The sequence below is a fragment of the Pristis pectinata genome, chromosome 40, assembly GCF_009764475.1.
Source record: "Pristis pectinata isolate sPriPec2 chromosome 40, sPriPec2.1.pri, whole genome shotgun sequence".
Lineage (NCBI taxonomy): Eukaryota > Metazoa > Chordata > Chondrichthyes > Rhinopristiformes > Pristidae > Pristis > Pristis pectinata.
The window spans coordinates 2,391,711-2,419,260 of record NC_067443.1 but is presented as its reverse complement, the minus strand read 5'-3'; the positions used below and the strand labels follow the sequence as shown (position 1 = coordinate 2,419,260).

At 53.1% G+C, this 27,550-nt stretch overlaps 1 protein-coding gene across 1 annotated transcript; it reads right to left on the bottom strand.

The window, feature by feature from the left end:
* Positions 1–2,765: 2,765 nt before the first annotated feature.
* On the bottom strand, positions 2,766–12,735 carry krtcap2 (keratinocyte associated protein 2). The gene is made up of 5 exons (XM_052045933.1): positions 12,629–12,735; positions 8,582–8,736; positions 6,676–6,739; positions 4,398–4,464; positions 2,766–3,027 (listed from the first exon to the last, which is right to left on the bottom strand). Exons 1-5 carry the CDS (start codon positions 12,630–12,632, stop codon positions 2,913–2,915), a joined length of 405 nt encoding a protein of 134 aa, XP_051901893.1. The 5' UTR covers positions 12,633–12,735; the 3' UTR covers positions 2,766–2,912.
* Positions 12,736–27,550: the final 14,815 nt, after the last annotated feature.

Genomic DNA, 27,550 nt, shown 5'->3' with positions numbered 1-27,550 from the left:
TTGCAGCTTATTGCCCTGCACTTTCTCTGTAGCTGTGACACTTTACTCTGTACTGTTACTGTTTTTACCTGTACTACATCAATGAACCCTGTACTAACCCAATATAACTGCACTGTGTAATGAATTGACCTGTACGATTGGTATGCAAGACAAGTTTTTCACTGTACCTCGGTACACGTGACAATAGTAAACCAATACCTCGAATCAGTGTAAACACACACCAATTGGAGTATGGCACCAACTCGCCATTGAAGTGATTTGTGCTTTGAGCCAGTGGGATTCCAAGCAAGTTCCACCAACTGCTAGAACTTCCTCGATGGGCTGAATGGCTTTGACCCTGGCCTGGGTTCTCGGCAGCGTACGGCTGCCCTCTGCTGGCACAGCAAATGACAGCAGTCCCTGGAATCTTGCTCAAACTAAGCAGGCGATTCCCAAATCCCAGCCTGCCTCCCTCCTGAAGTACAGTGGCCAGCAAAGTCCTAGCAAGGCTGCTCTATTTTTAGGGTGGTGAAGAGGGCGCTCGGCACGCTGGCCCTCATCAGACAAGGCAAGGAATATAGGAGCCAGGGCGTTAGGCTGCAGTTGTACGAGACATTGGTGAGATCGCACTGTATATTGTTTTGGTTGCCCTGTTACAGGAAAGACATCATTGAGTTGTAAACAGTGCACAGAAAGTTTACACGAATGTTGCCAGGACTTGAGGGCCTGAGTTAGAGGGAGGGGTTGGACAGGCTGGGACTTTATTCCTTGGAGCGTAGGAGACTGAGGGGTGATCTGGGGTGAATGCACACAGTCTGTTTTCCCCAGGGTTGGGGAATCAAGAACTGGAGGGCACGGGTTTAAGGCGAGAAGGGGAGAGATTTAAAAGGGACCCGAAGGGCAACTTCTTCACCCGGGGGGTGGTCCGTATGTGGAACGAGCTGCCAGAGGCAGTGGGTGAGGGAGGTACATTAACAACATTTAAAAGACTCTGGCACAGGTCCGTGGATGGGAAAGGTTTAGAGGGACGTGGGCCAAATGGGACTGGCTTGGTCGGCATGGACCGTTTGGGCCCAAGGGCCTGTTTCCGTGCTGTGTGACTCGACGACTGCTTGCAGGAAAGGCCAACACTCCCTTTTTACTGAACAGAAGGCCATTTGGCCCCTCAAGCCAATGCAATCCCTTCAGTCCCCTTCCCCTGTACTCCTGCACCCTCTTCTGTCATGTCCGACAACTCCCCTTTGATTCTTTTTGCCTCTAACCTCCCTACGCTAAGGGGGGATTTACAGCGGCCGATTAACCCACTGACCCCGCACGTCGTTGGGATGTGGGAGGGAACCGGAGCACCCCAGAGAGAAACCCACACGGTCACAGGGAGAACGTGCAGAATCCACAGACACACACGCACGCACAGTGTTGGAGGTGGGCATCGAACCCGGGTCTCTTGAGCCGTGAGGCAGTGGCTCTACCCGCTGAGAATTCCAGAGATTTCCCCCCTCTGGGTGAAGAAATCTCTCCCCATCGCCGTCCCGAACAGCCGACTCCTCATTCTGAGACAGTGGCCCCCCCCCCCCCCCCGCCACTGGGTCGAAGACTCGTCAGCCGCCCTCCTGCCGCAGAATTCCTGGTCTGTTGAGGGGACCGTGCGCGCCTGCGCTCCCTGATGGCTCACGTTGCCAGCAGCATCGCCCCTCGATCGCACTGTGCTCCCTCCCGATCCACGCCGGCTCCCAGTGAAACACTGCCTCCGCGTTAGCATTTTCACCCACATGTTCCAACCCCTCCGTGGTCTCACTCCTCCCCCCTCCGGACCTAACACCCCAGACCCCTCCCCGTCACCCCCTCCAGACCCCACACCCCTCTCCGTCCCCATCACCCCCTCCGGACCCCACACTCCTCCCCGTCTCCCCCTCTGGACCTCACACCCCTCTCTGTCCCCGTCACCCCCTCCGGACCCAAGGCCCCTCCCTTTCACCCCCTCCAGATCCTACACCCCTCCCTGTCACCCCCTCCGGACCCCACTCCCCTCCCTGTCTCCCCCTCCAGACCCCAGACCCCTCCCTGTCCCCCCTCCGGACCCCAGACCCCAAACCCCTCCCCGTCCATCTCCCCCTCCGGACCCCACACCCCTCCCCGTCACCTCCTCTGGACCCTACGCCCCTCCCTGTCCCTGTCACCCCCTCCGGACCCCACACCCCTCCCCATCCCTGTCACCCCCTCTGGACCCCAGACCCCTCTCTTGTCACCCCCTCCAGACCCCACAGCCCTCCCAGTCTCTCCCTACGGACCCCACACCCCTCTCCATCATCGTCCCCCCCTCCGGACCCCAGGCCCCTCCCCGTCATCCCCTCTGGACCCTACACCCCTCCCCGTCCCCATCACCCCCTCCGGCCCCCTACCACTCTCCCAAATCCCATAAACCCCTCCAGCCCCAGCACCCTTCCCTGCCCCTGGTGGAGAAGCACTGGTGGGGTGGGGTGGGGGTACGAGAGACAGTGGGGGAGGGTGTGCGAGAGCCTGGGGCTGGGGTGGGCGAAAGAGCCAGGGGTGGCGGCGCGAGAGTGAGGGTGGGGACAGGAGGGGAGGGCCCAAGAGTCCGGGGGGGGGGGGGGGGGACGAGTCAGAGGGTGGGGAACGAGTCGGGGGGGGGGGGAATGGGTTGGGGGGGAAATGGGAGGGGAGCAGTCCTCTTGCCAGTAAGGGGTGGGATCGCCTCCCTGCCCACCACCACCCCTACCACCCCCCCCCAGCCCCGGGGTTCACCAGCTCACTCACGCACTCTCCAAGACAAATCAAACCCTTCTTTATTCCCCCATGGACACACAGACAGTGGGGACCGAGCGGGGTCCCGGACCTCGAAGCCAAGCGTCCCTCCGCCCCGCCTCGTGCCTGCTCCTCCCCTACCCACCCGCCCCCGGGGCAGGGACGGACCCTCAGTTCTTCTTCTTCTTGGGCGCCTTGGTGACGAGGGGGGGCGGGGGGGCCACCTGGTACAGGGCCGCCGACAGACGGTTGAGGTAGTACAGGCCGATCATTGAGAAGATGAAGCTGTACGGGGGGGGGGGGGGGGGGGAGAGAGAGAGAGGGTCAACCGCGAGGTTCGTGAACCCTGACGCTGTCCCCCTGCCTTTTTACACAGCAAGATCCCACAAGTGCGCTGGGGTGGGAGGGGGTGAACGGGGAGCTCAGAACCCCAGTGGTGCAGCACGGACGGAGGCCGCTGGGTCCAACTGCCGCGCTCCCCCCCCCTCCGCACAAGACAACTCTGACTGGTGTCGATTCCCCACCTCCCGCTGCCTCTCCCGCACTCTCTGGCCCGCCCCCACCCCCACCGACAGCCCCATGAATTATTCCATCTCCCTTCCCACAGACGCTCGAGTCACTGGGCATACGCAACGCTGAGTTAGCGAATCAGGAGCAAGTATCTTCTGAGTAAAGAAGGAGTACGGCACGCTTGCCTTCATTAGTCGAGGCACTGAGTTCAAGAGTCGGGAAGTTATGTTGCAGCTTTATAAAACTCTGGTCAGGTTACAGCTGGAGAATCGCATTCAGTTCTGGTCGCCCCCATTACAGGAAGGATGTGGAGGCTTTGGAGAGGGTGCAGAAGAGGTTCACCAGGATGCTGCCTGGGTTAGAGGGCAGGAGCTATAAGGAGAGGTCGGACAAACTTGGGTTGTTTCCTCTGGAGCGTCGGACGCTGAGGGGAGACCTGATAGAGGTTTATAAAATTATGAGAGGCACGGATAGAGTAGACAGCCAGTACCTTTCTCCGAGGATCAAAATGACTAATACCAGAGGGCGTGCATTTAAGGCGAGAGGGGTAAGTTCAAAGGAGATGTGCGGGGCAAGTTTTTTTAACACAGAGAGCGGTAGGTGCCTGGAATGTGCTGCCAGGGGTGGGGGTGGAGGCAGATACGATAGAGGGGTTTAAGAGGGATTTTAGATAGGCCCACGGGTGTGCAGGGAATGGAGGGCGATTGACCACGTGCAGGCAGAAGGGATTAGGTGTCATCAGCTTAATGAGTTCGGCACAAGGCTGTGGGCCGAAGGGCCTGTTCCTGAGCAGTACAGTTCGGCCATTCAGGAAGAAGTTATCTTATTGAGGGCTGGAGAAGCAGAGGAAGAGAATGGCCAATTCCAACTCCTGTCGAATGAAATCGTGCCCGGGTTATGGGGATCCTACCCCTGGTTGTTTTTCATCACTGAGGTAAAAGACACCACAGTCACTACACTGGAAGACAAATGGGTCACTCCTCATTCCATTTGATTTTTAAAGACATCAAGACATTTGATGCCTTAACCTCAATCATAAGAGCTTGGCAAACATATTGGGCAGCAGGTGTTAGTTAATGCACTGGGTTTGTCAGCCTCCTTCCTGCGAATTCTGTGGCCGAGGAGGAGAAGACGGATACGCTTACCAGGTGGTGACGCAGACTCGGTGGATCAGCGCGGAGGCAAACAGAGACAGCAGCAGGCAGAACGTGACTGAGGTGGGGGGAAGAAGGGGAGAGTGAGGTTTGCGAACAGCAACAGAACGGGCAAACAGGCCCTGGAGTGACCCACGGACCTTGAGGAAATGATAATCCCCTGTAAATACCGACATGCTCCCCGGGATCCCCCTGTAAATACTGACACACTCCCTGGGGGCCCCCTGTAAATACCGACACGCCTCCTGGGATCCCGTTAATACCGACACGCTCCTGGAGACCCCTGTAAATACCGACACGCTCCTGGAGACCCCTGTAAATACCGACATGCTCCCTGGGGACCCCTGTAAATACCGACATGCTCCCTGGGGACCCCTGCTAACACTGACACACTTCCTGGGGACCTCCTGTAAATACTGACACTCCCCGGGGACCCCTGTGAATACCGACACGCCTCCTGGGATCCCGTTAATACCGACACGCTCCTGGAGACCCCTGTAAATACCGACACGCTCCTGGAGACCCCTGTTAACACTGACACACTTCCCTGGGGACCTCCTGTAAATACTGACACCTCCCCGGGGACCCCCTGTGAATACCGACAGCCTCCTGGGATCCCGTAATACCGACACGCTCCTGGAGACCCCTGTAAATACCGACACGCTCCTGGAGACCCCTGTAAATACCGACATGCTCCCTGGGGACCCCTGTAAATACCGACATGCTCCCTGGGGACCCCTGCTAACACTGACACACTTCCTGGGGACCTCCTGTAAATACTGACACTCCCCGGGGACCCCTGTGAATACCGACACGCCTCCTGGGATCCCGTTAATACCGACACGCTCCTGGAGACCCCTGTAAATACCGACACGCTCCTGGAGACCCCTGTAAATACCGACATGCTCCCTGGGGACCCCTGTAAATACCGACATGCTCCCTGGGGACCCCTGCTAACACTGACACACTTCCTGGGGACCTCCTGTAAATACTGACACTCCCCGGGGACCCCTGTGAATACCGACACGCCTCCTGGGATCCCGTTAATACCGACACGCTCCTGGAGACCCCTGTAAATACTGACACGCTCCCTGGGGACCCCTGTAAATACTGACATGCTCCCTGGGGACCCCTGTAAATACCGACATGCCTCCCAGGATCCCCCTGCTAACACTGACACACTTCCTGGGGACCTCCTGTAAATACTGACACTCCCCAGGGACCCCTGTGAATACCGACATGTTCCCCAGGACCCCCTGTGAATACCAACACACTCCCCGGGGACCCCTGTAAATACCGACATGTTCCCCAGGACCCCCTGTGAATACCGACACACTCCCTGGGGACCCCCTGTAAATACTGACACATTCCCCGGGACCCCCTGTAAATACCAACACACTCCCAGGGACCCCCTGTAAATATGACACGCTCCCTGGGGACCCCCTGTAAATACCGACACATTCCCCGGGACCCCCTGTAAATACCAACACACTCCCAGGGACCCCCTGTAAATATGACACGCTCCCGGGGGACCCCCTGTAAATACTGACACGCTCCCGGGGGACCCCCTGTAAATACTGACACGCTCCCCGGGACCCCCTGTAAATACTGACACGCTCCCTGGGGACCCCCTGTAAATACCGACACATTCCCCGGGACCCCCTGTAAATACCAACACACTCCCAGGGACCCCCTGTAAATATGACACGCTCCCGGGGGACCCCCTGTAAATACTGACACGCTCCCCGGGACCCCCTGTAAATACTGACACGCTCCCTGGGGACCCCCTGTAAATACCGACACATTCCCCGGGACCCCCTGTAAATACCAACACACTCCCAGGGACCCCCTGTAAATATGACACGCTCCCGGGGGACCCCCTGTAAATACTGACACGCTCCCCGGGACCCCCTGTAAATACTGACACGCTCCCTGGGGACCCCCTGTAAATACCGACACACTCCCAGGGAGCCCCTGTAAGTACCGACGTGCTCTCGGGGGGACCCCTGTAAGTACCGACATGCTCCCCGGGGACCCCCCCCCCCGTAAATATTGACACACCCCCGAGGACCCCCTGTATATACAGATAAGCTCCCCGGGGCCCCCTTTAAATACCAACACACTCCCTATAAATACTACGTAATCCTAAGCCCAGTCAGGAATCTCGCAGTCCGTGAGGCAAGAGGAGGGAGGTCCGAGACCGCCTCTCCTGCACTACCCTGCGACGATCCCACATACCCCCACCAGTATCCACGAGAGGCGGACTTACTTTCCGGGAATATCTTTGCCTGGAATCCCTTGCCGAACACCACACTCTCCAAATTGTTGAAGGCCTAAGCCGGTGGAGTTAAGGATATGCGGTGCTGGCATTGTCTTGGTCCCCTGTCAACAGCACTCCCACACCCCCATCGCTGCCCCTGCCCGTATGCGGATGGGAACACCAGGCGATAGCAGAATAGGCAAGACAGCGGCCAGCATACACGGAGATGTGGGCGGACGAGAGAGGGGGATGGGGGGGGGAGAGACAGAGAGCCAGGTTGAGGGAGCCCCTGATGACACAGCAGACCCTCCATGTGGATGCATCCCGGCTTAGTATGGCAACTGCTCTGCTCAGTACCGCAAAAAATGCAGAGAGTTGTGGACATAGCCCAGCGCGTCACAGAAACCAGCCTCCCCTCCTTGGACTCTGTCTCTACCTGTCACTGCCTTGATGAATAATCAAAGGCCCCACCCACCCGGGTCATCCTCTGTGCTCCCCTCTCCCATCAGGCGAAGATACAGGAGCCTGAGGGCACCTACCACCAGGCTCAAGGACAGTTTGTATCCCACAGTGATAAGACTATTGAACGGTTCCCTTATACAATAAGATGGACTCTGACCTCACGATCTACCTTGTTGTGACCTTGCACCTTATTGCACTGCACTTTCTCTGTAGCTGTGACACTTTACTCTGTACTGTTATTGTTTTTACCTGTACTACATCAATGCACTCTGTACTAACCCAATGTAACTGCACTGTGTCATGAATTGACCTGTACGATCGGTATGTAAGACAAGTTTTCCATTGTACCTCGGTACAAGTGACAATGATAAACCAATACCAATTGCAACGTAATGTCCCAACTCCTAGTCCTGAAGCAGGGACTCGACCTGAAATGTGGACAATTTCTACACCACCCCCCCCCCCCCCCCCAGACGCTTGATCCGCTGAGTTCCCCAGCGGATTGTTTGTTGCTCTGGATTCCAATGTCCGCAGTCTCTCGTGTCCCAACTTCTGCACTCAGTGCCTTGGCTGATGAAGGCCGGTGTGCCAAATGTTCTTCGTCAACCTGTGACGCCGCTTTCGGGGAAAGACGTCGAGTCAGGAGTGGGGCACGGAAGGCAGAGCCCACAGAAGAACTGGGTGGGGGAGGGAAGGGGAGGCGGGTGGACTGGTGGACCCAGGGGATACTGATGACTGACGCCAGGAAAATGCTGATCCCTGCTGCAGGACTGAGAGTGGAGGGGGAAGAGAGCCGATGTAATGAGGTGGGGCACGAGAGAGGGGCTGGCAGGCGATAGGTGGATCCAGGCGGGGGTTGGAGGGGGTGATGGGCAGATGGGGCTTTTATTATCCACTTGTCCTTCTCACCCACCAGCCACCGTCTCCCACTTCCATCCTTCCCCACCTGGTTCAATACATCACCCGCTGAGTCCCTTCCGCTCAGCTCCTTACACTGGCCATCTCCCCTTTCCCGTTGGGCGGGAGGTACAGAAGCCTGGTGTCCCACACAACCGGGTTCAGGAACAGCTACTTCCCTTCAACCATTCGGTTCTTGAACTGACCTGCACGCTCCTAACCCCACCTCAGCACCGGGACACTACAGACCACCTCTCGCACTGCCGTGTTGTCTCTAATTGTGTTTTTTTGAACTAATGTCTTGCTTTGCACACTTTTTTTGTCTTCACATGTGTAGTCTGAACCCAAGTGCCTGCACTGCTGCTGCAAGCAAGGTTTGCATTACACCTGTACCTCACTGCACTTGTGCGCATGGCAATTCACTCGACTTGACTACACTCAACCGTCCCCCCGCCTCCACAGGTGCCGCCTGACCCGCCGAGTTCCTCCAGCCGTCTGCTCCGGCAGTCCCCTGCGTCCGACGGGAGGGTGGGGAGGAGATCTGGCCAAAGGATACGGTCAGGGAGAAGATGAAGAGGACCGACCCCAGGAATCCGCCCAGGATGGTCAGCCACTCGGAAGAAGCCAGCTGCCGACTGTACATCTGCATCCCGGCAAAGAGCAACAGGGTGAGGAGGGAAGAGAGGACCAGCGAGGACCCGGTGCTGACCGCTGGGAGCAAACAGAGGAGCGGTTAACGTACCCGCGGTAAACATCCCCCCAACCATGCACCATAGAAAGCATCCTATCCGATGCATCATGGCTTGGTACGGCAACTGCTCTGCCCGGGACCGCAAGAAACTGCAGAGAGTTGTGGACACAGCCCAGCGTGTCACGGAAACCAGCCTCCCCTCCATGGACTCTGTCTACACTTCCCACTGTCTCGGTAAAGCAGCCAACATAATCAAAGACCCCAGATATTCTCTCTTCTCCCCCTTCCCTTCGGGCAAAAGCCTGAGAGCACATACCACCAGGCAAGGACAGCTTCTATCCCGCTGTTATCAGACTCTTGAATGGACCGCTTCTACGATAAAGATGTCTCAATCTTTATCATAGGCACGGTAGTGTAGCGGTTAGTGTAACGCTATTACAGCGCCAGCAACCTGGGTTCAATTCCGGCTGGTGTCTGTAAGGAGTTTGTACGTTCTCCCCGTGTCTGCGTGGATTTCCTCCGGGTGCTCCGGTTTCCTCCCACATTCTAAAGACATATGGGTTAGGAAGTTGTGGGCATGCTACGTTGGCGTCAGAAGCGTGGCGACACTTGCGGGCTGCTCCCAGAACACTCTACGCAAAGGATGCATTTCACTGTGTGTTTCGGTGTACGTGAGACTAACAAAGAGATCTTATTTTATTTGTGCTGACTGAGATCATTGGGGGGAATAGATTACGGAGAAATGCAGCTGGCCAAGTCTTGATGGGCTGAAATGGTCTTCCTCACGGTCATAGGGAAAGGCGGACTCTCCCTGTGCCAGGACAGCACGGCCGTTGGCGTCGCGGTTCGGAAGAGACAGGATTACAGCGCGCACACAGGCCCTTCGGCCCACCGAGTCCCTGCTGACCATCAACCAACCACTTGTAGATTCGTACAGCGCAGAAACAGGCCCTTCGGCCCAACGGGTCCCTGCCGACCAAGATTCCCGTCTAAGCCAGTCCCATTTGGCCCATATTCCCTCTCGACATCTCCTATCCATGTACCGGTCCAGGTACCTTTTAAATTATTGTACCTGCCTCAACCATTTCTTCATTCTATACACCCACCACCCTCTGAGTGGAAAAGTTACCCTTCAGCTTCCTATTAAATCTTTCCCCTCTCACCTTAAACCTATTATACTTTTATATAGTATTATACACCGATCCTATTTTAATCTCACCACATTCCCCTCTACTCCCCCGGATTCTAACCCTCACCTACGCACCAGGGGCAATTTACAGCGGCCAATTAACCCACCGACCCGCTGCTCTTCCTCTGAGTGCAATCTGTCTCCACTGCTCCTGGCACAGTCTAACCAGGGCTTTGTACTACCGGAGCATCCCTTGCATCTTTCTTTATCCCGTCTCGATGGAGACAGGTCCACCCCGGGTTACGGGCAGGGTTCCGTATCCCGTGAACCATCCGTAACCCGGGCAGCTCCCGAGTCGGCAACGTTGCCGCGGTCCGAGTTCCCACCCGGCAGAAGATGCCTGGAGCAGCCGGCAAATCCATCCCAAACGCTCGCTCGTACAGGCTGTACATAAGTCGGGCATTCATGAGCTGGGGAGAAGCTGTATAAAGTCAGGCTGAAATCTCAGCTTAGCTGATCTCAGGCGGTCTTATGAGGTTGAGTGAGCTAAAGGAGGATGAGAGGTGACTTAATAGAGGTGCACAAGATGATAAGAGGCATAGATTGAGTGGACAGTCAGAGACTTTTTCCCAGGGCGACAATGGCTAACACGAGGGGTCATAATTTTAAGGTGATTGGAGGAAGGTATAAGGGGGATGTCAGGGGTAAGTTTTTTTTACACAGAGAGTGGTGGGTGCGTGGAACGCACTGCAGGCAGAGGTTGTGGGGGCAGATACATTAGGGACATTTAAGAGACTCTTAGACAGACACATGAATGATAGAGAAATGGAGGGCTATGTGGGAGGGAAGGGTTAGATAGATCGTAGAGCAGGATAAAATGTCAGCATAACATTGTGGGCCAAAGGGCCTGTACTGTGCTGTAGTGTTCTCTGTTCTATGTTCTAATGTGACCAGCTCCATCAGAAGTTGGAGGAGGAAGCCTTGTGCTTTAAGTGACAGACAATCTGCTGGAGGAACTCAGTGGGTCGAGCAGCATCTGTGGGGGAAAAAGGAATTGTCGACGTTTCGGGTCAAGACCCTGCATCGGGACCTTAGTTCCTTCTCTCCCGCAGATGCTGCCCGACCTGCTGAGTTCCTCCAGCAGATTGTTTGTTGCTCCAGATTCCAGCAGCTGCAGTCTCCGGCCCCTGTGCGGGCCTCGTTCAGTAATTCATGGCTCTAACGCCCCATCTCTCAACCATCTCTTTGCCCCCAGTGCTCTCACCCTCCTGGGTCTCCCCTCACCCTCAATCCAGCCCAATTCCTGGCTCTGTTAACCAGAGGTTCCAAGTCTGGCTCACGCTAGCTCGATCCCCCGTCTACCAGGTGCTCTCCTTCCCCACTTCTTTTCCCAGCTCCTGGACACAGACCTCCCAATGCCAAGGGGAAAACTCACTGGAGGACACATTCCCTGGAGACCTCAGCCATGGCTTTATCCCTCCCATGGACATGCACGCATCCACTGCCAGGCCACTTCCCTGGCTTTCTGCATCTCACCCAGGCTCCCTTACGGACCTCCCCATTCACTGTCCATGCTACAGGCTTAATCATAACCCATCCACTGCCCTGGTTCATTCACTCCTTCTAGCCATGAGCTTTCTTTGGCCCAACCCAAGCTGGAGCTACCTCCACCGGACTATGACAGGCCACGCCCCCTGATCACCATTCTGGCCACATCCCCTGCCCTGCCCGCACCCCACCCAGCCGAGGACACCCCAATCCCTGGTTCTGCCCCCTCCGTGGTTAGCCACACCCCTTGACTGCCCCAGTTGGCCCATTCCCTTCTAAACCCACCCCTCCTCTGCACTCTCAAAATGGGGCCATATCTGACCCCGCCCATCCAGGGCTAGCCACGCCCCTTTTACAGCAAGCCCCGCCTCCTAACCAACCCAGCTGGTCCATTCCCACACCTGGCCCCACCCCTCCTCTAGCCACACCCCTCTACACGTGGCCCCGCCCCTATTCTGTAGTCATATCCCTCCATACCTGGCCCCACCCCACCCCACCCCTCCACACCTGACCCCACCCCTCTAGCCCCACCCCTCCCACACCTGACCCCGCCCCCACTCTGTAGCCCACCCATCCACACCTGACCTAACCCCTCCTCTAGCCATGCCCCTCCACACCTAGCCCCACCCCTCCCACACCTGGCCGTGCCCCTCTAGCCCCATCCCACCCATACCTGACCCTCTGTAACCCCACCCCTCCACACCTGGCCCCACCCCTCCCCCAGCCGCACCCCTCCCACACCTAACCCCATCCCATACCTGGCCCCACCCCTCCTCTAGCCCCACCCCTCCCTCACCTGACCCCAGCCCTCCTGTAGCCCCAGCCCTCCACACCTGGCCCCGCCCCTCCTATAGCCCCACCCCGCCCCTCCTGGCCCCGCCTCTCTAGCCCCGCCCTCCATACCTGGCCCCACCCCTCCTCTAGCCCCACCCCTCCCTCACCTGACCCCAGCCCTCCTGTAGCCCCAGCCCTCCACACCTGGCCCCGCCCCTCCTCTAGCCCCGCCCTCCACGCCTGGCCCCGCCCCTCCTCTAGCCCCGCCCTCCACGCCTAGCCCCGCCCACTCACCCTTGCCCCAGCCGCCGTTACCGGTTGTTCCCGCCCTCACGCCGGCCGCTCCCGCCGGCTCCCGGAGCATCCCCAGGCTCCCCCCCCCCACAAGGCTCGGGTAGCGCGGCCGACCCGGAGCCGGAGCCGGAGCCGGGCGCTGGCCTCACCGCCTCCCCCGCACTCACCCATCGTCTCCGTCGTCGCCTCGGCCGCCGCTCTGCCGGAGGGGGCGGGGCCTGGCCGCGGCGACCACGTGACCCGCTGCGCCACGTCGCGCTCCGCCGTTGGCGACCCGTCCCGTCGGGTTGAAGGGCGCATGCGCGATCCACGGGGGGGAGGGGGTCCAGCTCCTGTTAAAGATTGCGCAGGCGCAGGCGGCGGCGACCATCTTGACGAGGGCACAACATCATACGTCATCCACGACTGCCATCTTGGTGAGGGAGAGGTTGTGGTGGTCAAATTGCTACTGGTTATTTGGTATTGGAATTGGTTTATTATTGTCACTTGTACCGAGGTCCAGTGAAAAACCTGTCCTGCATAAGCTGCCGGCTGCAAGTATCACCAACAATTTGTCCTGGTCCAGCCACATGGACGCCATGGCCGAGAAAGCTCACCAGCGCCTCCACCTCCTTGGCAAGCTAAGGAAATCCGGCGTGTCCCCGAAAACCCTAAGCGATTTATACACATGCACCAGAGAGAGCATCCTGTCCGGATGCATCACGGCTTGGGACGGCAACTGCTCTGCCCGTGTCTGCAGGGAGCTGTGGACGCAGCCCAGTCCTCCCGGCAAACCAGCCTCCCTTCCGTCTACACCTCCTGCTGCCGCGGGAAAGCAGTCAAGGACCCCACCTACCCCAGTCATTCTCTCTTCTCCTCCCTCCCATCAAGTTTGAGGGCACGTACCACCAGGCTCAAGGACAGCTTCTATCCCGCTGTCAAACAGACCTTTCTTATAATGAAGATGAGCTCTTGATCTCCCATTCTACCCCGTCGAGACCCTTGTATTCTATTTGCCTTCTTGCACTCCACTTTCTCCGTATCTGTAACTTTTTCCTCTGCATTATGTTTTACTACCTCGATGTACGGCATGATCTGACCGGATGGCATGTGAACACTGTATCTCAGTATCTCGGTACAATGATAAACCATTACCTTGGAAATACCTACAGCAGGGAATGGAGAGATCCCACCAATACTGCCTCCACAAAATCCCCCAAACCCATCGGCAGGATAAGGGAAACGACATCAATATCCTCTCCTACTACCAGGATTGTAATTCTACCCCAGTCAAACCCAATGCTGGATCCCAGAACCATTATCACAGTAGGATAGTAGGGAGTAGACAGTGGAAGTATTTGAAGGATGTTCTCAGAGCTCCATTGTATTGTGGAGGGTTGTGGCTCTCATGTGACAGCACTGCCCCTACCTGGTCGGATGACAGTACTTCCCCTACCTGGTTGGAAGACACACCACTACCAATCAAGGTTTGGCCCCGCCCCACCCATCAGTGCACACCTGACTATTGACCTTAGTAAATTACCTGGGCTGGACCCCACGCCCCCCAGCCCTCCAGCTCTATAAAGAGTGCCACATGAGCTCGGCTCTCTCTCTCTCTGTCTGCTCCGAGGGATGAACCTGCTTCGCTCCAGGCCGAGCACTGTGAAACGGCGCTGGAGAAATCGTTGGTGAGGTATGCATTGTAAAGCAGTCTTTTAGTTAGTGTCCCTAGTAGCATAGATCCATGGCAGCACTGAGTCAAGGGGTGGTGGGTATCGTATTGTCTTTTCCTTGATTGCATGTACCTAGTTTGTTTTGTGTGTGTGTGTGTGTGTGTGTATTTTACCTCTGTTGTGATTTTCCCATACTTGCTATAAACTGTGCATGGAAGCCGTGCCTGCACTGAGTCAAGGGGGTGGTGGGTATTGTATTGTTTTTCCCTGATTGTATGTGCCTAGCTCGTTGTGTGTGTAGGTGTGTGTGTACTTTATCCCCGGTGTGATTTTCCCACGCTTGCTATAAACTGTGTGTGTGTACATGTGTGTGTTATTCCCGTCACCATTTTCCCTTGTTTGTCTTTTGTAAATAAAATCCTTTCCTGTCAGACAGTGTTCAGAGTCCTTTGCCTTCTGAGACCCCGAACCTGTTTCACGGCATCCCTTGATAAAGTTCAACGTGCCCAACAGCTCCTGCTCTTCCTTAATTCTTTCACAGTGGTTTACACCCAGATGCGGGAGAGGCGGCTTCCATTGTGGCCTTCAAGAAGAAATCGAGTAAATATATCTGCGAGACTGATGATAACATCGGGAAATGGAGCCACAAGAGGCTATAGAAGCTGGAATCTGGGTAGGTTAACATGGGCTCAAATGGACGGCGCGGACTCGTTGAATGCAACACTCTGGCAGGGGCAAGCCTGGTCATCTCCTGGTTATTTTGTGGACGTTCTCTCCTGTGCGACATTGGTAGTGTAACGGTTAGTGTAACGCTATTGCAGCACCAGCGACCCAGGTTCAATTCCGGCCTCTGTCTGTAAGGAATTTGTATGTTCTCCCCGTGTCTGCGTGGGTTTCCTCCGGGTGCTCCGGTTTCCTCCCACATTCCAAAGACGTACGGGTTAGGAAGTTGTGGGTGTGCTATGTTGGTGCCAGAAGCATGGCGACACTTGCGGGCTGCCCCCAGAACACTCTATGCAAAAGATGCATTTCACTGTGTGTTTCGATGTACACATGACTAATAAAGATATCTGATCTGGTAGGTCGCTGTACAAAGTCGCCGCAAATATGTATGATCCTTTTCCTTACGCAACGTAAAAGGAGCTGGAGGAACTCAGCGGGTCAGGCAGCATCTGTGGAGGGAAATGGACTGTCATTGTTTCAGGTCAGGCCCTTCAGCCCACCATGATGCTGAATTAAACTAATCCCTTCTGCCTGTACATGATCCGTCTCCCTCCGTTCTCTCCTCATGGATTCTTACCCTCACTATCCACTTCGTTATGAGCTCGCACCTACACTGCACTTTCTCTGTAACTGTGACACTCTACTGCATTATTTTACCCTGTCCTTCCTCGATGTACTGTGTAATGAATTGACCTGTACGGACAGTATGCAAGACAAGTTTTTCACTGTACCTCCATACAAGTGACAGTAATAAACCAATTCCAGTTCCAATTCATGTGCCTATCTAACACCTATTGTATCTGCTTCCACCCCCACCCCGGCAGCCTGTTGCAGGCACCCACCACTCCCTGTGTAAAAAAAAAAGTTGCCCCACACATCTTCCTACCTGGATGCATCACGGCTTGGTACGGCAACTGCTCTGCCCGGGACCGCAAGAAACCGCAGAGAGTTGTGGACACAGCCCAGTGCATCATGGAAACCAGCCTCCCCTCCGTGGACTCTGTCTACACTTCCCGCTGCCTCAGGAAAGCAGCCAATGTAATCAAAGACCCCACCCACCCCGGACATTCTCTCTTTTCCACCCCCCCCCACCCCCCCAATTGGGCAGAAGATCCAAAACCCTGAACGCACGTACCACCAAGCTCAAGGAAACCTTCTACCCCGCTGTTATAAGACTATTGAACGATAAGGCGGACTCTTGACCTCTCAATCTACCTCGTCGTGGCCCTTGCACCTTATTGTCTGCCTGCACTGTACTTTCTCTGTAACTGTGACGCTTTATTCTGCATTCTGTTATTGTTTTCCCTTGTACTGCCTCGATGTACTGATGTGATGAAATGATCTGTATGGATGCCATGCAAAACAAAGTTTTTCACTGGACCTCGGTACATGTGACAATAATAAACCAATTCCCCCTCTCACCTTAAATGCATGTCCTCTAGTATTTGAGACTTCTACCTTGGGACAGGGTACAACTCCCCATCCAGCCTCCCATTCCCCTTCTCTGCAACTGAAAATACCCTCACACTTCTGATGATGCACCCCCACTTCTCTCTCCACAGATGCTGCCTGACCTGTCGAGTGTGTTGCGTGTTTTCCATCTTTATCTCAGATTTGCAGCATCTGCAGATCTTTTTTTTGATTTCCGTCAAGGTTTCTTCAGAGCAGTGTAGGTAGCTCACTTTCACCTCTTGCTCTGTAGGTTTGGGCTTACATCTTGCTAAAGCACGGTAGTGTAGCAGTTAGCGTAACGGTATTACAGCGCCAGCGACCCGGGTTCAATTCCAGCTGCTGTCTGTAAGGAGTTTGTACGTTCTCCCTGTGTGTCTGCGTGGGTTTCCTCCGGGTGCTCCGGTTTCCTCCCACATTCCAAAGACGTACGGGTTAGGAAGTTGTGGGCGTGCTATGTTGGTGCCGGAAGCGTGGTGAGACTTGCGGGCCTGCCCCCCAGAACACTCAACACACAGTGAAATGCATCTTTTGTGTATCGATGTACATGTGACTAATGAAGATATCTTAAATATTGTGTATAATTTATGTTTAATTGAAGTTTTTTTTGTGAATGCTGCTTATCTGATGCTCTGTGCCTGTGATGCTGCTGCAGGTAAGTTTTCCACTGCACCTGTGCCCACATGGACTTGTGCAGATGACAATAAACTCGATTTTGACTTTAGGTTCGTGGAGTTATACAGCACACAAGCAGTCCCACTCGTCCTTGTCGACCAAGGTGCCCCTCCAAGCTAATCACGTTTCCCTGCGCTTCTCTCTGCTCCCTTCTGGGAGAAGATACGGGTTTGAAAGCCCCGGACGTCCAGACTCGAGGACAGTTTCTCCCCCACTGCTGTGAGACCCCTGAAGCAGTTGCCTCTCACACCCCCTTACAGGTGGTGCTGCCACCTTCTCAGACTCTTAATTGTACCTCTTCTGTTTATTGTCATCTTAACATTTTGTTTTGCACTGTTTCAGACTGCACTTGAATCTTTGCACCATTCTGCTGTTTTGTGCTCATTGCTGTATTTATTGTCACCTGTGTTAGTTTCACTATAACCATGTATGCTGTTTACTCTGTAGGTTTCATGCTGGCATGGGTTCAGATTCAGTTGATTTTATCTGTTAGCGTGCAATAAAATTCCATGCTAGCATGAAGCCTACAACCCATCTTTGGCCCCTAGACCTGTATATGTTTCCTATCCATGTACCTGTCCCAAGTGTGGGCCGAAGGGCCTGTTCCCGTGCTGTACTGTTCTATGTTCTACGTTTGTGAATGGGTAAAGTCAGTAGATATTAGGTGTATCCTACAGCCTCGCTATTAGCAACACATTACACAGTCAAGCTTATTGTGCTTGTAACCGCACCCATTAACCTGTCTGGTCTCACCCTATCAAAGATATTTCCCGTGTTCTCTTCACCCCTCCCCCTGCTCCCCACCTTCTCTAATGCTGAAAACTAACTTGTTTCTCTTTCTATCTCTCTCTATCTCTCTCTCTCTCTCCCAGTTCTGATGAAGGGTCCCAGATCTGAAATATTAACAAATATTAACCTTCTGATCTGCTGAGTGTTCCCAGCATTTTCTGTATTGTATTTTACATTAGAGATCAGGAGAATCTGAATGACAGAGATGGTGCTGGCGGCTGGCTGAGAGAGAGCAGAGAAGGTGTGTTTGCTCCAGCTCATCTGTGCTGAAGGTGGTGTAAATAAGTGACCGAGGGAAGAGAAAATCGGCTTGCACTGTGAGATCTAAATCACTTCAATGGCTGGAAACCTTAAATACTCAGTGGGTCAGGCGGCATATGTGGAGAGAGAAACAGAGTTAATGTTAGGGGTGAACGATCTTTGGATATAGCAGTTCTGAACCAAACAGGAATGGCAGGTTATCTGAAACCTCAAGGGACAGAACAACCTACTCCAGCTCTTATAGGCGGCACGGTAGCGTAACAGTTAGCACGACGCTATTACAGCGCCAGCGATCGGGGTTTGATTCCCGTTGCTGTCTGTAAGGAGTTTGTACGTTCTCCCCGTGTCTGCGTGGGTTTCCTCTGGGTGCCCTGGTTTCCTCCCACATTCCAAAGACATACGGGTAGGTTAATATGGGTTTAAAATGGGCGGTGCGGACTCATTGGGCCGGAAGGGCCTGTTACTGTGCTGTAAGTAAAAATTTTTTTAAATTTTATTTCTTACATTTTTAAGACTGGCTGATAAATCATAATGAATAGAGCTGTCAAGATAAAAAAAACAATAAAACTAAGGGATTCCAAAAGCAGGGCTCGTGAACCAGTCTGAGTTCAGCTTTTTTTTTTACAGAATTGTTGGGGCAAAGAGGGAAGCCATTTGGCCCGTCGAGTCGATATGCTGGCTTCTCCATTCCCACACTTTCCCCAGAGCCAGTCAAGTGATTCCTTCCCCGATGTGTCTCCCCGAAATCAATTCAAGTTGAGTTTTGTTGTCATGTGCACAAGTACGGGGAGGTACAGGTGTAATGAAAAACTTGCCTGCAGCAGCATCACAGGCACATAAGTACAGACAACACACAGAACACACAGGCACGGTAGTGTAGTGGTTAGCGTAACACTATTACAGCGCCAGCAACCCAGGTTCAATCCCGGCCGCTGTCTGTAAGGAGTTTGTATGTCCCCACCATCCGGGCCATGCCATCTTCTCGCAGCTCCCATCAGGCAGGAGGTACAGAAGCCTGAAGTCCCCACACCACCAGGTTCAGGAACAACCACTTACCTTCAACCACTCAGTTCTTGAACCGACTGACACAACCCTGAACACTACCTCAGTACAGCAACAGTGGGACCACTTTGCACTACAATGGACATTTTAATGGTCTCCCCTCAGCCTCTGACACTCCAGGGAGAACAGCCCTCTCTCATTACACCACTGAAGTCTGCCTCCTGTGGGATGGGAGTCTGGGACGTTCAGACTGGGATAGCGAGAGCTAGCAATAGGACCAGGAACTGTACCAAGGTGTGAGGGTCACTGCTCGGGAGCTCATCATGAGTCAAATCCAAAGTCACGTTTATTGTCATCTGCACAAGTCCATGTGTGCACAGATGTAATGAAAAGCTTACTTGCAGCAACATCACAGGCACAGAGCATCAGAGACACAACATTCACAAGAAAAACATAAATTATATACAATTTTTACAAGAAAGGACACAATTAGAACAAAAGAAAGGTCCATTGTAGTGCAAAGTGGTCCCAATGTTGCTGTACTGAGGCAGTGATCAGGGTTGTGCCGGTCGGTTCAAGAACCGAATGGTTGAAGGGAAGTCGCTGTTCCTGAACCTGGTGGTGTGGGGACTTCAGGCTTCTGTACCTCCTGCCCGACGGGAGCTGCAAGAAGACGGCACGGCCTGGATGGTGGGGAACTTTGATGATGGATGAGTGACTCTGTTTCCCCCTCCAGAACAGGCAGGGAGTTCAGGATCATTGCTGTCTGTGTAAAAAAAAGATTTCTCCCCACAGCAGCACCCAACCCCACGTTTTAACACAAAATTTTAAATCTGTGTCCCCTCGAATCTTCAGCTATGGAATCAGAATCTGAATCAGGTTTATTATCACTGATTTAAATGACATAAAATGTGTTGTTTTGCGACAGCAGTACAGTGCAAAGACATAAAATTACTACAAATTACAAAATAAATAAATAGCACAAAAAAAAGGAATAACAAGGGAGTGTTCATGGGTTCACGGACTGTTCAGGAATCTGATGGCGGAGGGGAAGAAGCTGTTCCTGAATCGTTGAGTGTGGGTCTTCAGGCTCCTGTACCTCCTCGCCGATGGTAGTAACGAGAAGAGGGCACGTCCCGGGTGGTGAGGTGCTCAGTGATGGACGCCAGCTTCTTGAGGCGCCGCCTCTTGAAGATGTCCTCGATGGCTGGGAGGGTTGTGCCCATGATGGAGCTGGCTGTCTACAACCCTTTGCAACCTCTTGCGATCCTGCTCATTGGAGCCTCCGCACCAGGCGGTGATGCAACCAGTCAGAACGCTCTCTGCCGTACATCTGTAGAAATTTGCAGGAGTCTTTGGTGACGTACTCCTCAAACTGCTAATAAAGTGGAGCCACTGGCATGCCCTCTTTGTGATTGCCCGGGATAAATCCTCTGAGATGGATCCAATTGCCTCTGCTGTCATGTCCAAATCTCTCATGATCCCATCCGTCTCCTCCAAGGAGCACAAAGGAAAGCTGGAAACACTCGGCAGGTCGGGCAGCATCAATGGAGGGAAGAACAATAGACATTTCAGGTCTGTTACCCTTTGTCAGAACTGGGAAAGGTAAAAAGCAAGTTAGTTTTTAGTTGGAGAGAAACTCAGAGAGTTGTAGAGGCTTTGCTTTTGCACTAATTCACACTTTGTTTTCTCTTTCCTGCCTTGTATAATTCATGTTCTGTGTGTTGTCTGTACCTACGTGCCCGTGATGCTCCTGCAAGCACATTTTTCATTGTACCCGTACCTCCCCGTACTTGTGCACACGGCAATAAACTCCACTTGATACAGCACAGAAATACCCATCAAGCCCCCATTTTTACACAAATGCTATCCTAACCCATTTTATTCTCTCCACAGTCCCATCAACTGCCCCCAGATTCTACCCCTCACATATAAGTTAGGGGCAGTTTACAGCTGATTAACACACCAACCCCCCCACCCCCTGCACGTCGTTGGGACGTTGGAGGGAACCGGAGTACCCGGGGGAAACCCACGCAGTCACGGGGAGAAGGTGCAAACACTTCCCGCTACCTCAGGAGAACAGCCAACACAATCAAAGACCCCAGCCACCCCGGAGATTGTCTCTTGTCCCCCCTCCCATCGGGCAGAAGATACAAAAGCCTGAAAGCACATACCACCAGGCTCAAGGACAGCTTCTATCCCGCTGTTATAAGACTATTGAACGGTCCCCTAGTACAATAAGATGGACTCTTGACCTCACAATCTACCTTGTCGTGGCCCTTGCAACTTATTGTCTGCCTGCACTGCACTTTCTCTGTAACTGTAACACTTCATTCTGCATTCTGTTATTGTTTGGGCAGGCACAGTAGTGTAGCGGTTAGCGTAACATTTTACAGCGCCAGCAACCCAGGTTCGATTCCCGTCACTGTCTGTAAGGAGTTTGTACGTTCTCCCCGTGTCTGCGTGGGTTTCCTCCGGGCGCTCTGGTTTCCACCCACATTCCAAAGACGTACAGGTTAGGAAGTTGCGGGCGTGCTATGTTGGCACCGGAAGCATGGCGACACTTGTGGGCTGCCCCCAGAACACTCTACGCAAAAAAGATGCATCTCACTGTGTGTTTCAATGTACATGTGACTAATAAAGATACCTTTTTCCCTTGTACTACCTCGATGTACTGATGTGGTGAAATGATCTGTACGGATGGCATGCAAAACAAAGTTTTTCACTGGACCTCGGTACAAGTGACAATAATAAACCAATTTACTGAACTCCCCACACGCACAGCGTCAGAGGTCAGGATCGAACCCGGGTCTCCAGCACTGCGAGGCTCTGGCTCTACCCACTGCGCCGGCCCACCCAAGGCGCTGGAGGGGTGGATAGAACAAAGGGAATACCTTTGATAGGGTGAGACCAAATGGGTTAATGTGGCAGTTAGAACACACTACACCTCTTTGTCTGTGTTATGTGTTGCAGAGCCGTGCACATTAGGGATAGAGAGAGAGAGTCAAAATCACAAGAGGGATTCCAGGCAGAAATGCCTGCTTTTTATTTCAGATTCCAAGCCCTAGTTAATTTTTACTTTCATTTCATTAAGGAGAACAAGCCCAGTTTAACCTCGCAGCTGAAATCCCTCTTCTTTAGTCGGCACAACATGGTGGGCCGAAGGGCCTGTATTGTTCTATGGTTCTACGAGAACCCTCACCTACATCCTCATCAGGACAACCAGTAATACTCCAGTTGTGGTCCAACTTGTGTAACTGGTTTATTATTGTCTCATGTACCGAGGTACAGTGAAAAATTGTATTTTGCATGCCGTCCATACAGATCATTTCATCCCATCAGTGCATCGAGGTAGTACAAGGGAAAACAATAACAGAATGCAGAATAAAGTGTTACAGCTACAGAGAAAGTGCAGTGCAGGCAGACAATAAGGTGCAAGGGCCACGACGAGGCATATTGTGAGGTCAAGAGTCTGTCCTATCGTACAAGAGGTCCATTCCAATAGCGGGAGAGAAGCCGTCCTTGAGCCTGGTTTCAGGCTCTTGTATCTTCTGCCTGACGGGAGGGGGGGAGAAGAGAGAATGGCCAGGGTGGGTGGGGGTCTTTGATTATGTCGGCTGCTTTACCGAGGCAGCGGGAAGTGTAGACAGAGTCCATGGAGGGGAGGCTGGTTTCCGTGATGTGCTGGGCTGTGTCCACAACTCTCCGCGGTTTCTTGGAGTCCCGGGCAGAGCAGATGCCGTACCAAGCCGTGATGCATCTGGATAGGATGCTTTCTGTGGTGCATCCGTAAAAATTGTTTCACACAGGTTTGAACTCATTTCGTCTACTAACCTCTCTCAATGTGTCTCTCCACCTCCAAGGGCTTAAGCCTCCCAGGGTTCCTTGATTCTGGAACACCATCTAAAAATGTGCAATTTAGTTCATGTTGCTACGAGTCAGGTTGCTATTTGGTGAATGTCCCTTTAAGGCACCTGGACAGTAGGGTTGTAGTGTGTGTGTGTGGTGTCATCAAGACAGTAAGATAACAACGTGCTGGCTGTTTTTCTCAGAGAATCGAAGTGAGTTGAGGGGGGAGTGATAGAGAGAGAGGGAGAGACGGTCTTCGTAACAAAGAATGAAGAACGATAGCCGTGTCCGTCACGAGAATCCCTGTATGGATTTTTGGAGCAAACAAGTGGAGTCGACTTTGTCGTTAACCTGTAGAGGGAAACAGGTATTTCTGCGGGCAGCCACGTATCGAAAGCCTTCGGGGTGGCAGATACTTCGAAACAAAGCAGTGGAGATCATCGGAGATTGAGGTGTCGTCTGGGTTCCGTCGTGGAACATGTGGATTTTGTAATTTCTCTCTACAACCTCTCGACATTTTCTCTACAGTCGGCGGTTTTGCCAAAGCCTTTGCTCACGTTTTACCTGATGTCTTGCTGAACTGAACTTTGAGAACTATTCTTTGACTTGGGGGTTTGGGAAGTTGCCACACACACACTTTGAGTTTAGTTTTGGGGATTATGTTTGATATCCAAAGTTTTTACTTTTCTTATTATTACTAGTAGTTAGTAAAATAGTTTCTAACACTTATACGTGACTCGGTGTGTTTCTGTTGTTGCCGGTACGTAACAATATTGCCACATCACATTCTGTTGTATTAATTTGTGCCAACATTCAGCCGATATTGATACAGGGAGACACCCTGTAATCCAGAGGCAAAGTCTACTTAAGAAGAGAGACACGAGACCGCAGACACTGGAATCTGGAGCAAGAAACAAAATGCTGGAGGAACTTGATAGAGGCGTACAAGGGGCATAGATCGAGTGGACAGTCAGAGACTTTTTCCTGGGGCGCCAATGGCTAACACGAGGCGACATAATTTTAAGGTGATTGGAGGAAGGTATAAGGGGGATGTCAGGGGGTACGTTTTTTTACACACAGAGTGGTGGGCGTGTGGAACGCACTGCCGGCAGAGGTGGTGGGGGCAGATACATTCGGGACATTGAAGAGACTCTTAGATAGACACATGAATGATAGAGAAATGGGGGGCTATGTGGGAGGGAAGGGTTAGATAGATCTTAGAGCAGGATAAAATGTCGGCACAACATTGTGGGCTGAAGGGCCTGTACTGTGCTGTACTGTTCTATGTTCTATGTTCTATCTTGTCCGGTCAGGCAGCATCTGTGGCGGGGGGGAGTGAACACTTGACGTTTTGGGTCGAGACCCTTCATCTGGACCCCCCCCCCCCAGGTGCTCCGGTTTCCTCCCACATCCCAGAGACAAGCTGGTCAGTAGGTTAACTGACTGCTATAAATCCACCCCTTGTGTGTGGGTGAGGAGTAGAATCTGGGCGGGGGGGGGGGTGGAGTTGATGGGAAAATGTGGGGGGAAATAAAATAGAGATCAGTGTAAATGGGTCGGCATGGACTGGGTGGGCCGAAGGGCCTGTTTCTGTACTGTGGAGGGTAGTGGCTGTCACGTGACAACACGTGCCCCTACCTGGTCAGGTGACAGCACTGCCCATTACCTGGTCGGGAGACACACCACTGTCAATCAAGGTTTGGCTCCACCCCACCCACCAGCGCACACCTGACCATTGGCCCCTTTAAGGACCTTTGTACTTGGCCTCGGGCCATTGGCCTGTTTGAACTACCTGGGCTGGACCCCCAAGCCCTCCAGCACTATAAAGAGAGCCACACGTGCCTGGTTCGCTCTCTTTGATTGCTCCGAGGGATTCCTTGTTGGTAAGCTGTGCACTGTTTAAGAGAGATTAGTTAGTATCCCTGGTAGCATAGAGCCGTGCCTGCACTGAGTCAAGGGGTGGCGGGTATCGTATTGCTTTTCCTTGATTGTTTGTACCCAGTTCGTTGTGTGTGTGTGTGTGTGTGCGTGTGTGTGTCGCCCCCGTTACCTTTGCCCCGCGTTTGTCTTTGTAAATAAATCATTTAACTCTAAGACTGTGTTCAGAGTCCTTGTCCTTCGAGACCTCCAACTTGCTTCACAACAAAGACTGTGAACTAGATGTCACTTCGACTGATTAGAGTGATCGGAGATAGCCAGCAGAGGTATGTGACACGTCAATTGTGTCTGATTAATGATGGTGTTTCCTGATGAAGCCACGCTGGATAAATGAGGCTGACAGCAGTATATATAGACTTCCAAAGGTATTTGACAGGGTGCCGTGTATTCGAGACGCAAGAGACTGCAGATGCTGGAATCTGGAGCAAGAGAACAAACTGCTGGAGGAGCTCAGCGGCAGGCCAGATGAAGTGCCCCGACCTGCAAACGTTGACGGTCCATTTCCCTCCACAGATGCCAACTGACCACTGGCGTGACAAGTGGCGTCACAGGTGGACAGGGCGGCGAAGAAGGCGTTCGGCACGCTGGCCTTCGTCGGTCGGGGCACCGAGTGTAGAAGTTGGGACGTTATGTTGCAGTTGGACAAGACGTCGGTGAGGACGCGCTTGGAGTATTGTGGTCAGTTTAGGTCGCTCTGCCGTAGAAAGATGCCACTAAGCTGGAAAGAGTGCAGAGTAGATTTACGAGGATGTTGCTGAGACTCGAGGGACTGACATGGAGAGAGGTTGGGCAGGTCAGGACTTTTTTCATTGGAGCGTGGGAGAATGAGGGCTGATCTTATAGAGGTGTATAAGATCATGAGGGGCATCGATAGGGTGAATGCACTGTCTTTTGTAAGATAAAAGATTTCTTTATTAGTCACATGTACATCGAAACACAGTGAAGTGCATCTTTTTGCATAGAGTGTTCTGGGGGGCAGCCCGCAAGTGTCACCACACTTCCAGCGCACATGGCACACCCACAACTTCCTAACCCGTACGTCTTTGGAATGTGGGAGGAAACCGGAGAACCCGGAGTAAACCCACGCAGACACTGGGAGAACGTACAAACTCCTTACAGACAGCGGCGGGAATTGAACCCGGGTCGCTGGCGCTGTAATAGCGTGACGCTAACCGCTACATTTTCCCTAGGTCTGGGGAATCAAGAGCCGGAGCTCATGGGTTTAAGTTGAGAGGGGGAGAGACTTAATAGGGACTTGAGGGGCAACTTTCTCACCCAGAGGGTAGTCTGTATGTGGAACGAGCTGCCAGAGGAAGTGGGTGAGGCGGGTACATTTAACAACATTTAAAAGACACTTGGATAGGTACACAGATAGGAAAGGTTTAGAGGGATACGGGCCAAACGCGGACAAATTCTGCTCGACATGCTGAATTCCTCCAACAGCTTGTATTCTTTTTTGCTCGTGGAGCTTAGTCAGCTGTGAACAAGATAGGTGCTGGTTTTCAAGGAGATCAGTCCGTGTGTGCACGGGTGCAATGAAAAACTTACTTGCAGCAGCGTCACAGGCACAGAGCATCAGAGACACAACATTCACAAGAAAAACATAAATTAGGCACAAATTATATACAATTTTTATTGGAAAGAATACAATTAGAACAAAAAAAAATCCATTTTAGTGCAAAGTGATCAAAGCAGTCATCGTATTGTTAAACTGATTAGGGTTGTGCCGGTTGGTTCAAGAACCGAATGGCTGAAGGGAAGTCGCTGTTCCTGAACCCGGTGGTGTGGGGACTTCAGTCTTCTGTACCTCCTGCCCGACGGGAGCTGCGAGAAGACGGCACGGCCCGGATGGTGGGGGATCTTTGACGACGGACGTTGCCTCCTTGAGGGAGTGCCTCCTGTAGATACTCCCGATGGTGGGGAGGGATGTGTCCGTGATGTATTGGGGCTGAGTCCACTACTCTCTGCAGCTTCTTACATTCCTGCGCGTTCGAATTGCCGTCCCAGACCGTGATGCAACCAGTCAGGATACTTTCAGTACGTCTGTAGAAGTTTGTTAGAGTGTTCGGTGACAAGCCGAACCTCCTAAGAAAGTAAAGACGGCTTCCTTCTTATTGCATCTACGTGCTGGGCCCAGGACAGGCTGTCCGATCTGTTAACGCCCAGATACGAAACGAGATACAGAGAGACTGGCGAGTTGGGCCCAGAGGAGGCAGGTGAAGTTTAACGCCGAGAAATGTCGACACGGTGGGCACTATTTCTAAAGAGGGTGGAAGATCACCGATTTGCGGTACAGGTGCATAGTTTGTTGAAAGAGGCGGGGTAGGTTGGGGGATTAATTGGAATTGGTTTACTATTGTCACATGGGCATTACCGCATCCTCTGGCAGCTCGTTCTATCTTCTGCCCCCACCCCCTGCATGAAGAAATCACCCCCTCAGGTCCCTTTTTAAATCTCTCCCCTCTCACCCTAAACCTGTGCCCTCTAGTTCTCGATCCCCCAACCCCTGGAGAAAAAAGGACTGTGTGCGCATTCACCCTATCTCTGCCCCTCCTGATTTTATACACCTCTATCATGTCACCCCCTCAGTCTCCTACCCTCCAAGGAATGAAGCGCCAGCCGCCCACCCCCCCCCCCCAACCTCTCCCTGGAACTCAAAGGGGATGGGGCTGAGGTAGAAGAGCTTCATGAATGGGGAAGGCAGGGCTGGAGGGGCCAAATGGCCTCCTAAATGTTGTGTTTTAGTTGTTC

Coding starts and splice junctions, on each gene's coding strand:
- krtcap2 (XM_052045933.1), bottom strand. Junction 6,740..8,581: donor TCTTCATCTTCTCCCTGACC/GTATCCTTTGGC, acceptor CCACCGGCTTAG/GCCTTCAACAATTTGGAGAG. Junction 4,465..6,675: donor GGCAAAGATATTCCCGGAAA/GTAAGTCCGCCT, acceptor CCCCCACCTCAG/TCACGTTCTGCCTGCTGCTG.